We start from the raw sequence: 12,958 nt of genomic DNA, 5'->3' as shown, positions 1-12,958 counted from the left end.
AACTTCGGAGAAATTCAAGTTTCCGCTACGCGAACGTTTGGTCATTAGCTAGTTTTCATATACCTAAAGCGCTTACATAGAGAGCTGTAAATTTTTACAAACGTTGTTTTGAATTTGTTTATATTTGTTTAAAAACCAGATTTAGAAAAAGTAGTTTAAAAGATAAAAATATAAACGTAAAATACACTTATCAGGTCTTAGTTCTTAAGTATGCAGTTTGGGGTCTAGATTTTCACGTTTAAACAAACCTTGTATGTGTCTGCAACATGTTGCCAAGTATCAATGATGTTCCGTTAGTAAATAAAAAGTTATAGGATCATTTACCATGAATAGATCACTGTTTACAAAGCAGTCGAATATCACGAAATTATAAAAGAATTGTATGGTAAAATGTATGCCAATAATTAGTTTAGTCATTCAACTATTCACTTGCAAAATTTCATGTCATTAAATTCAGTAATTAAAGAAAGACAATTATAATACTGACGAAGCATCGAAAAGCTACATAATCCGACCGAAGTTCGGATAGCTATAAAAAAGCGGCCTATAGCCTTCCTCGATAAATGGGCTAACACCGAAAGAATTGTTCAAATCGGACCAGTAGTTCCTGAGATTAGCGCGTTCAAACAAACAAACTCTTCAGCTTTATAGGTAATATTAGTATAGATTAGGTACCAATCAGCATCAGTATCTATGTACATTATAATAACATAGGTATGTTCCTACTTAAGTTTCACAGGTAGGTAATAAGTCATTCATAGTAGGTAGGGTAAGCTCTCATCTAAATGGTCCCTAATGTACCTACTACATAGTTCTTATACATTGTGTCTTGCAAAAATTATTTCGAATAAAGCCTAGAGGAAGAGCGCGCTTAAGAGCGCCCCCTGAGCGTCCCATCGGACTGAGCAAAAAAATAAGCACGCGAGAACGGGCGAGCCGAGCCGCATTCCTCGACTGGGTCGACGGCACGGCAGGCCCCGCGCCCTCCGCTTCTTTCCTCCCTCAGTCGTTCGCGCGCGTCGTTTGTGATAACTCGTCCGCACGTTATCCGCTGTTTGCCGCGTATTATGTTTACAATAGTGTTGTTATTGTTTTGGTTATTATAAAAAAAATACACATATTAAGTGTTTTGTGCTGTGTGATAAAGTGAAATATTGTATTGGAGAATCAGTTGCGTATAAATAAACTGTGGATCGCGAGGAGCAGACAAGCACGGCAGGCACCGAGCTCAGGTAGCGTTTCGTATTTGTTTTCGATCTGATTACGGCTAGAACTAGACTTGGTTTATCCAGTTTTGCGAATCAGCGGTTTAGCTTCGGATTACCGGTAAATTGTAATAATAGAACCACGTGACCATATGAATGCTCAGTTCACACCACGTGGTGTGAGCGGTGGTGTAAACAACTCTGTGCCCTTCTCCGCAACGAACGACGCGGCCGGCGCGGCGCGGGGCGGCGCGCGGCGCACAGCCGAGCAAAATGTGCGCGATGGCGGGGAGCGGTGACGGCCTGGCGGCTGCTTCCACTATCGTGCTCGTAGGCGATATAAAGCAAAGTTTTTAGTGTTTATTAATAATTACTCGGTAGGCAGGCATGACCATAAATCCTCAATCTTGAAAAGTACTGACTGACTCCAGATCTTGTTAGTCACAAAATAAATAGAAAGATAATATAGGTATGCACCTAGCTACTGTTATTTCAAAAGAGATTTTTATGTCTTCTTGAAGAGTTGAGTGTTTACTAACTGCAGTAAATTCACTGTTTCGTAAACAATCAGTAAGTACATACCTATTACACTTGCAGCCAAAGAAACTACTACTGGATTGATGGTGTCGCTTACGTCAATTTTTTTATATAAATAATAAACCAATAATAAATGTAAGTTTACCAACGAATTTTACTCACTCAGGTAGGCCCTGCATGACTACATTGTATTACCACCGCATCAGGCTATAGACGGAAAACCTACAATCTAGCAACTCCCGAATTACCTAATACCTAACGTTTTAGTTCTAGGTTATTTATTATTATTAGAATAATTCATTTAGGTACAAATCTTAGTTATTTTTACACATTCGGTCACATCATAATCATAGTGAAAATAATAAACTACACTAGCCGGCAAAAATAGCGGGTCACCAACTTACTTCACTCAAAAACTCATTCCTTTTCATGAAAAGTAGGTATCTACGAAAATTTGATTGCTCACGAAGAAATAAACCATGGCATTATTGTGACAAGAATTTGTCAATAAGAAAAAAAAAAAAATAATTATCAATCTTAAATAGCTGATTTTTCCTTCGTATAAAATACTCTATTCCACTACCTCAAGGGGCTCTTTTCAAGATTTGTAGAAGATCAGACGTAGGTACTAAAAGCTAAATTCCTTAAGCGGTAACTACTCCTGTTACTCAATAAGTCCTGGTTTTAAGATAGTAAGTATCAAGGGTTGCGGTTTGTGTGTTATGCAATAGTTGTCTCTTAGTTCCTACTCTGCATTACCCAATTTCGTCGGGATTTTTATTCCTGCAGCTAATCCTTTCCATCCGCCACCAACGCCACATATACAGAAGCTTCTATTTTGCTTATATCCTGCTAAGTTAAGTTTCGCAACCGTACAAGGTATAAATTACACATTAACCAAAGCGAAAAGCCGAGAGATACTGCCTATTAGATAACTTCAGTAAAAAAAAAAATGTATTGGGAAAACAGCGTAGACGACTTATGTCTTATACATTGTTAGAACATTTGTCACAAGTTAGTTAAAAGATTAAAACATACTGTAATATTGGTAGGTGTTTTCTTAAAATCATGCTCATAGTCAGATAAACTATGAACTCAATATCATAAAAATACCGAAAAACAGTAAATATCTATTACTTAAATACGGGATTTCCAATTTTAGTGATTTATGAATGAAGCCGATAAAGTTAATTTTCAATGAAGCCATAAGCACGGTACCGATGTGGTACCTAGTACAATGCGATCCTATTTTTTATATTTCAAAAAGAAGCTGAAAACCATAAACAAACAAACATTGTTTTCAAGATGTTTTCAAATCAAAAACTCTGTTTAGCGGTGCCTACCTATATGTGTCTTGATACAGTGTTATTGTCTTGCTTATGTACATTTTTATGGTTTCGTAATCGAACCAGAACCCTTATAATTTCTTCATGTCCGTTTGTCTATCCGCCATATCCCCGTAAAGTCTAAATGAAGTTTTTATCAAAGTGACTAGGTTGATGAGTTTGTCTGAGCCGTTGCCTGATATTTCCGTTACATCGTTTTAGAGCTATTTCTTCCTACAAATCGTTGTGTCCAAGTATAACACACGATGTAAATATTCTCATCCTAAAAAGTTTAATGATCTATAGTTTTGAAGACAGTTGGACGAGGCAGACAGTGTAACTTCCATCGTAATCCTGATCTTTCTTTCTATTTCGTGGTAATCCTAATGATAATTCATTTATTAACCCAGCTATTATATTCACATTTATGGGAGACATTGAAATATAAAGAATTTGTTATCGATAAGCGAGTGCGCAAGAAACATATACCTTGAAGTCTTATCAAAACAATAATCCGAAAACAACGTTTTTTTACAGTGCGCTTGGCCTTGAATTAACTTGTTGATGCGATCTGTTGCATTCTTTGTTTTATGTTGGTTAAAGTGTTTGACTATTACTTTTGAAATATGATTGTTTATGAGAGTAGCCCTCAGGTACAAGCATATTGCGAATCTAGACAATCAGCAAGCGAAGTTAGGACTCCTTGCCTTAAACTTAAATAAAGACATGATTTTGCAGACATACGAGCTAACAATAACAACACAAAGTGAGGAGGTGATCACGACTTTTCATATGAAACTACCGAGAAGTTAATACCTACTCAACGATTTTATTTTGATAATTATTTTCAATGTACTCGTATTCTTAATTAATTGACATTTTGCATTTGAATCACACGTGTTTTTATTAATTTAATTTGCTTTCAAGTTGTCTTGCAATGCAGTTTCAAAGTTATTTGGAGGTGACCCTTTATTTTTGCCGCGGAGTGTACTTTTGTAGGAAATCTAAAACATTTTATTTTATTGTGCAACTTACTTGATTGTTAATTGAGGTAAGCATAAAAAAAAGAACACCTCCTTTCCTACCTAGCCGATCAGTAAACACATGTTTTATGTACAGAAAATTTTAATACTTTAGATTCTGAAACTTTCTTATAAAAATGGGTTGGTGTTAAATTAGTATCATTGGTCACATTAAAATAAGAAAAAACACCCTTAAAAACTCTACTAGAGGTAAGAAAAAAATACGTAATGTATGATGTTTTTTACATTTTATCTATTCATAGAATTGTAATGAGTAATGTGTCAGATAAGTAATATTATCACGTTATGGTGTGTTATCTATCAAACTATTTTTATAAAATTCAACAAAACATGTTTGCGTCAAATTAAATTGATATTGCATGAATTGTTGTTGCATTACTCCCGTATACTTAATTTATTATAAATTATAAAAGTACAACCAGTCAAAAAAGGAGTTCTTCAAACAATAGTGACAACAGTATTTTAACATATACCGTTATACTATCTTTTAAATAAAGAATGCAATAAAACGGCACGACCTGTACTCGGCATGGATAAGATTTTACGCAGTATGCTTCCTTAGTGCGTCCACGTTCTTCGGAGAGGGTGGGGGTGCAATGTTTTGGGTACGGAGCCAAGCACGCGCCGCCGCACTGGTCGCGGTCTGATCGATCGTGCTGCGCTGCGCTGTTCTATCTATTATTTATTACCAAAAATATGGCGGCGTGGTGCGGCACGAGGTCGTCGACCTCACTGTCCGCCACGACACGCCGCGTAAACAACAAATGCAGCGCGGGAAACTCGTTCCCTCCCTATCTGTTAAGGTTGTACTCGCGTGCCGTCTGTTGGCCCTTGGCGTGATCATTTTTACATTCAACCTTTTTAACAAGGTGTCGGAAATGTCAATAAAATTGTCTTTTTTGAGCACAGACATTTACCGCGAGTCTAGAACATCCTCCATACTGATTCATTCATATTACATTTTTAGTTCAAAAAGGCTGCCTGTTGAAAAAACAAATAAAAGAACGTATGTACTACTTACTTTTCGATTTCTTTAACTGACTTCTCAGAACGTAGGTCCGCAGTAGTTATTGCAATGCAGAAAAAATACTATAATCGTTGCAGGAGTTTTATTTACTTTTAGCACACTTCCCGTTGTTATTGTTACCTGTCAATTTATTTTGAATGAGTATGTGATCATGTCACAAAATAATTTCTAGCTTGTTTATGGTTTAGAAAAATAAAATAAAAAGTTACAATATTTCTGATATCAAATTCAAGATGCTGACGAGCTGACGAGACGCTTCCACGGATACGAATACGCAGGTGCATGCAGTGCGAATCGCGTATCCCACGCATTTGAACGATAAATTAGTCCACCACATATACTGTGATGGTATTGCCGTCACATTAAAATAAATAATTCTCGATGAAACATATTTATTTAGTTTTTAGGAGACCTCTAGCTAGACGTACAATAATATTGGGCAACAAAAAGATGTCTCTAAAAATCGTTGCACAAATTAGGAATAACTTTAATCAATAGATTTTGCACAATACCAATATTGGGCAATTTAATTGATCGTCTGTGGAGCGCCCTAAACAAATCTTATTTGTGTTTTAGCTTACCTCATAAGTGGATTTACATAAACATAGGCTCATGAACGGCTTTCCGCTTACCTTTTACAGTTCAATCAGTGAGTAAAATTTGAAATTAAAATATCTGTTTAAGCTGCATGTATGTACTGCATGTGATTACGTGTTTGTCAGTTATTTAATACCCATGGTGAAGGTCTTGCGTGGCTCACATTTTGTTTACCCCATAGAACTTCTCATTAAATGGATATAAGTTTAATTAGTGCGCAAATGTGGATGAATACTCTCAATACACCCTTAGCCTTAGCTAGAGCCCGTTTTTTTTGGAATGGAATAAAAATGATTAAATGATTGAATAACATAAAAGCTGATAATGAGACACTGTTTTATAACATGAGCGGCGCGAAAAAATAAAAATAAAATAACGACGAATATAAAATAAATAATTAAATACGGAACAGGCATATCATATAAAAACATTGTTTTTTGAATAATGCATTTTGGGTATTACAATTAGGCGTGCGATTTAATTACTAAGGTGCGTTGACGCTTCTTCGCGGCGCAGGCGTGCCTAATTAAAATAAAAATAAGTTAGGACATTTCCAAAGAGTTCTTTAAATATTGCTTGAAAATTTTGATGAGATCACTTGACTTGTACCAAAACTGTTGATGAGATGTTATTTTTGGAACCATAAAAACATATTTTTTTTTGTGTACAGTATTGATAAAATAATTTGAATCATCATTTTTTCATCATCAGCCTATCGCAGTCCACTGCTGGACATAGGCCTCTCCAAGTGCACGCCACTGAGATCTATTTTCGGCTTCTCGCATCCAGCTCCTGCCAGCCGTCTTGCGCAAGTCATCACTCAATAATTTAAAATAATTTGAATAATTGATAACAATCCTGTTAACCAAACAAAACCGTCAAATCTAAAAGTAACGTCCTTATTCCATTCTGTGTTATCAATATTTAGAGCGTGGGCGCTTTGTACTGTGTTAATTGCACTCTATAAATATCTCTTTGCAAATAACATAGCCACCTACCTACCTCTATCGATACGGCCATGCCACATTCATCTACGCATCCAATAAGGTTTTTGCCTGGTCGCGGTAGGTAAAACATAATTTTTCACATGATCGCGGTTATTTTGTTCAATACCTAACGTGTTTCTTAATTAATATTTTCCTGTTACGGGCGTGTCGTGGGAACATCGATGGCTCCCACGCTAATTACCGCAGTCTTTATACACTCATTGGCCTCTGCGAGCCGACACTTTGATCAATGAAATTTATATTCATCAATGAAACCACTATTGTTGTACGTACAGGGTTGGCAATTTGCAGAGACGCACGCTTTGTACGCTAGTGTGAGATAATGATTTATCATCCGTGTTTGACGTCTCACGAAACTCGATTATTTATCCATCATGGATTGAACATACCTCAATAAATCAATCGCCACGGTACTGGCGCAATAAAAGTATAAAACTTATCTAAAAAAAAACTAATACAACAATCAGTTTGTCAAATAAGTAACATACTTATTGATGAATGCAGCTGAAAAACTTTGCATATTCATTCTACCTGTCTTAAATTACACGATCTGATATTGTTTACCAGATCCAAAGACATCGACACGTAGTATGTATGTAGTTACGTTTAGTTCATTAACATTATGTTTAGGCAGGACGTTGAGTTAAACAATTAGTTGCGTAACATAGAGGAAGTTGTTATAATAAATATATTGATTGTTTCAGCTCGGGTCATGTGGTCAGCAGGCCAGGGTCGCAGCACGGCGTGATGCGGCGCGCGTGCGACAGGCTTGCTTGGCCGGTGGTGGCGTGCGCGCTGCTCATGGCATGCGCGCGCGCCGATGCTGCCGGCGAATCCAATCATCCGACTGGAAGTAAGTGTCGTATGGGCAGTTGGTGTCTTGAAAATCAGGTAGATTCGATAGATCCTATGGTCACAAACTTTGGACGGTGTATAAACGCTCAAAGGTAAAATAATAGACACAATTTTCAAAAAGACTGTAAAGAAATATAAAATTTATTGAGGTATATTATTTATTAGGTTTACGTAAAACCTACACAGGTGATGTTGTGTCGCACATTAAGGCGAGGAAGTGGTCAACAATAATTCCATAACCGGCACGCGCATCTAAGGCGCCAAAAGGGGTCGGAGCGTCTGAGCGGGGCGAGGACAACAATACGCGCGCTAGCTTATAACTAAAAGTCGTAAGCGACAAAATGGTTTTGTAATTTTAATATTTAGAAATGATAATTTAATAAAAATTCCTACTACCATTTTAAAGAGTATGTATATACTCAACTACTAAAAAAGTTAAGAGGCTTAAATCGGTCCCGTTTGCCCATAATATGTGAATCTCTTTTTAAAAAGAGGTATGTTTGATATATTTTTCTCTGTTATAAAAGTTACCTAATCATGTTTCTACAACTAACAAAATAAGGCTTATATCATGAACTTTCAGGTAACCAAGTTGTATTTTGATCCGTTTTGTATTTACTGAGAAAAATTGACATCCTTGGCGCCAAAAATTCCAATTCGTCCTCTTAAATTCGACGGTCATAAATTGTTGTATGTATTTCATGAATGCCACTCAGCAGCACCATAAATATGTACAGTCAACTTCAGGTCAGTGGTAACAGTTTTATAGGAAAATCGTACTTATTACTATTGAGTTAAGGTGCATGACAGTTACCACTGATGTGCGGTCTACCGTACGTAGAATTCAAAAGTATAATTACTGCTTTCATGTAATTTATGAAGTGCAAACGTTTCTCAGGTCATTTTATATCTAATTATCTCTGTCACATCTACCTCTATTGTTTTATCAATTAGGTGGGATAGCTGACTTCCTAGGCTATTACTAAGGTGATCTGAATTATATTTTTCCTGCTTAGGAAAATTATTACATGCATTACTAACTGGCTATTTAACTTGCCTTGACAATTATTAGGTTACGACTTAAACGTCTTTAAGTCTGCATTTATAAATTGGTGTCACACACACAGTGCATGAACAAGTGCAAGTAATATGCACACATTTCTTACTTTAAGTCAAACATGATTAAAAACTTGAACATAGATTACTGTTCAACGCACGAATGAATTTGTAAGCTGTTCAAGTTGATAATTAGTTTAAAATAGCGTAAACTTAGTCCCTTATGTTTTTGTTGTTGCGTACTTTTTGCTCCGGTTTGTTTGCGCGAAGGAAGTGTAGCGCATCGCACAGCGCGAGCGTGAGTATCGAGTATCGTGTCTGCCGCCGTTTAATCCGCGAGAGATAACGACTCGCCTCGATGTGTTGTTTGTTTGTAATTCTCTGTTCGACGACCGACGAGCTAGTGAGGCCTCGTTTAGGAGGCGCCCCCCGTTATCTTGTGAACCGGACCGAAATTCACTCGCCCGTATAATATGCGCACTGATATTAGAACATTCGCAGCTTGCCAATTTTAAATCTCTAATTAGCATTTTTATTTACTGCTATTGTGGTGCATGTATTTCAAAGTTGCACGCTTGCTTGTCCACTTAGTAGCTAGTTATCAAATCTGTTCGCTAGTCTGGCGTGCAAAATTGTTATGTTATATCTACATATATGCAAAGCCGGACCAACCTCAACTTATCACCTAACTGCATTTAGAATATGTCTGACAAATGAAGGATTTTTATTATGATGTCATTGCCTTATCACAAGGCATACCTTATTAACCGACTTAATAATTGTCGAGATAATGAATTCGAATATGTATTTTGTTGCGGTGTGTTGTACAAAGTTATAGTTGTCAAATCAAATCAAAACTGAACGGGTTTCGACACCTATTTTTTATTTAACCCAACTAACAACTGTGTTTATCGTATCTGCTTCATTAGCAGTTCTAATTTATATTCATAGTTATCAAAATTTTGATGACGACAGATGGCAAAATATTTATAATCAATCATTCACACCTGCAAATCTTCCTAATGCCTCAAGTCAAGGGAAAACCAACACGCCTTGTTTATTGTACTTTATGTTCGATCTCTACATGATCATTGCAGCATGTTCTCTGGTTCTCTGCTGCGTCTGTCTGGTAGCAAAAAACTACTTATTGCACGAATTGTCACCAATTTATACTATACATAGTGATTTATGAGGAAAGTTTTAATATTAATGACAACTCATAATTTTTGTTGTGTTTAGCAATAGAATGACCAAATTTTAATACCTATGTATGTAAACACATAAAACACAAAATGTATTTTTATATTATGCTCTCATTATAATTAAAGACATCCTGTTTTGATATAAATCTGTTACTGATTATCCTTTCAAGAATAGTGCTGAATTAAGAAGGTATTTTCAGAAGTCCTTGCCTATAAATAGTACGACAGATCTTTCGTTCATGTTGTCATAAGTTCGAGTAAACATTAATACGGATTTCCGCGCGCCACTCCCAGTTCCCAGTTCCCAGTTCCCAGAGTAAGCGGGTCCCTAAAAGTCGCCCTTCATACACTAATCTTTTGATTGTAGGCCAGATGTTTATGTATCCCTATCCTATCTTTACTTTCCAGCTGTCGGGGTCATTCACCTCGAAGGGTGACCGAATTCAGCATGACCCTCTTTTTTGAAATTCGAAAATATCAAATAACTTTATTCTATAGGTACGGAGTTAAGAACGTATAGCATAGGTTTTATTACAACATCAATAATTTACTTAACCGCAAGTAGGTACATACTTATTGTATTTGATTAATTCATTCATTATGTGACCAACTACATAATAAGTCGAGTACAAATTACATACGTTACGTTGTAGTGGTAATGAATAACATAACAATGTTGTAAATTTTATTGTAAACGTACTGCTAGTACGATATAAATTTATTTTTTATAGGCAGGTATTAAAGTAACTGCCCCATACCGCAGATTACTATAATAGTTACTTCGTACCCATACTTTCTGTTCAAACAAGCAACTAAATTAATGCTATCATATTCATAACACGAAATAAGCTGAAACACATTTAGCTGCGCGACCTCCTCCATTTTGGGATGTCTGTTAAAAATATTGTATCACACATTTATCAATAATTTCCTATCTAGTTTGACTAAATATTGAGCAAACTAACGCACTGTTGTACCAACATAAACTGTATTAATTGAGGTAATTAGCTCATTACTAAAAATTAAAAACCAACCTCTCGACCTTCACTTAATTAAATTAAAACACACACTTATGTACATCATTCCAATGTTGTAGTATCTGTGTTATTAATTAGCTAATGACTTTAGAATATCACTGCTTGTATTGAAGTAATCAAGCGTACAATAATAAATTAACATTATTAGATCAATATAATTGTTTATTATTTAATACACTGATCGATACATTACGTAACACCTATTTTCATAATTGTGTAGACGTTCTGATTACTGAGGATAAATTAATTAGCATGATGAGTATTCACCTACTATCTCATTTGCATGTGAAATACGCACGTTATAAGTAGTTGGCAGGGATAGCTAGTCACCTCCACAATGCTTTTATTTTATCTCAACATAACACTAACGAAGTTATTAAATTATACGCTTATCTTTTCTTAGCTATCGTGTATTGGTGACATTGAACGGACGAGTGTTGTACCTACTTAATACATGTCTCATTTAAATAAAAAATCAGCTTTATTCGATAATCATCAAACAACGTTCACGTTTCATTTTCCTTATACCCACATCACTCCTAGGTATTTTTAATATTTTCCCGGCTATGGAGTGTAGTATGGAAAGGCCCGGGAAAAGCTTGCTAATGTTTTAGAACATGCATTGCAATAACCGTAAGGTAATTACAATAGATGTCCTAATTGTCCTCCTTTGCTTGGCGCAGTCGGTAAAAATAATTGTTTCATACTTTTTATATGATTGCTTACAAGTACTCAAACACGTTTTATTTATCAACATGATTGCCTGTGTGTGAATAGTGTAGCGTAGATTCCGAATCCTGAAAGTTGATAAGCAAGGTTCTCACATACAAACATTTATGATAAGTTGAAATCTTTGGCGCCTTGATAACTACTTATCAGTGTTTGTTTATTTATGTAATTTAGTTTGTTATTTTCTTGCTGCCCAAGTTTGGAATAAAAAATAGAGTAAGGCGGTCGCTACACGTGTAATGAAAACATTCAGCTGCGTCCGGTTACAATGAGCATGATCAGACTAATAATAAAAAGGCGAATATTTATTTGTTACTTCTTCACGCTTAAATGGCTTGAAGTTCCCTCAGGACGCGAGTGAACCCGCTGACGGAGCTAATGTTAATTTAAGAGACGAAAATATTTGAAAATAAAAAAAAATAGCAGGTCGTAATTTTACTTTCTCGCTCTCTCTAAATTCTATGTTAGCAGTCGGGTCCACACCTAAAAATAAAATTGTAATTAATTATTCACAAAACTTCTGTTTTATTTTCATTGTCATGCCAAGTTTGACCTTCGAGGTCCACAGGTTCAACTGTAGCACTCGTGCTGATAACCAATAATAAAGGCCATCATCATTTCAAAGTAAAACAAAAATATGTAAAATACGAGTGTAGGTACTAAAATATCATCTTTATTGTATCGCGAATCATACTGAGTAAGCAACTGAATTAAACTACAGATCTTCCAAGATAAGGTTCTTAATTCCATTGAGATTCAGGAATAGACAGTTCAGAAATAGCATACCCATCTAAATAATACAAGACATCAAGCAAGACATTTTCGAAAAGGAACGTGACCTGCCACACAAGATTATCTCATCAAACTGTACAAAGTATCTCCACATTGTAAATAACAATCTATGAGTGAAGTATTTTTAGAAACAGATCTAATAATAACGTGAGACGAGATTGTATTAGATTCTTAGTAACCAGTAGCTGCCTATTTGTAAACGATAACACGAGTGTGTGTCATGCTCTTCCGAGTCGCGAGACGTTAGTAAATCGCTTTAAAGTACAGATAATTACTAACCTGCAGCTAGAATGCTCCCATGATAACAAAGTCAACGACTTTTCATTGATGTTTGTACTCATTACAGGGACATTATCAATCCGCTATAATATGTACTTGAATGTCAATTTAAAATGGTCGTAACAAGTACATATCAAGATAAGTCGGAATGAGTTTTAATAACCGGATGTTATGATAGGACCGAAATATTTGTTAATAGCCAGCTCCATTAACATATTTTCTGCTTGATTATGTGTTTTTCTGTGAATTATTTTATCAATTAGAGGA

General features: G+C 35.7%; 1 protein-coding gene across 1 annotated transcript in view; it reads left to right on the top strand.

The window, feature by feature from the left end:
- Positions 1–994: 994 nt before the first annotated feature.
- The window catches only part of LOC124634694 (insulin-like receptor), a 49,542-nt gene continuing 37,578 nt past the window's right edge, over positions 995–12,958 (top strand). The window contains exons 1-2 of the mRNA XM_047170356.1: positions 995–1,232; positions 7,446–7,594. Coding sequence (XP_047026312.1) covers positions 7,489–7,594 — 106 coding nt within the window. The 5' untranslated portion in view covers positions 995–1,232; positions 7,446–7,488. The remainder of the gene's footprint in view (positions 1,233–7,445; positions 7,595–12,958) is intronic.

This window comes from Helicoverpa zea, chromosome 1, assembly GCF_022581195.2.
Source record: "Helicoverpa zea isolate HzStark_Cry1AcR chromosome 1, ilHelZeax1.1, whole genome shotgun sequence".
Classification (NCBI taxonomy): domain Eukaryota; kingdom Metazoa; phylum Arthropoda; class Insecta; order Lepidoptera; family Noctuidae; genus Helicoverpa; species Helicoverpa zea.
This window is presented reverse-complemented; position numbering and strand designations above follow the sequence as displayed.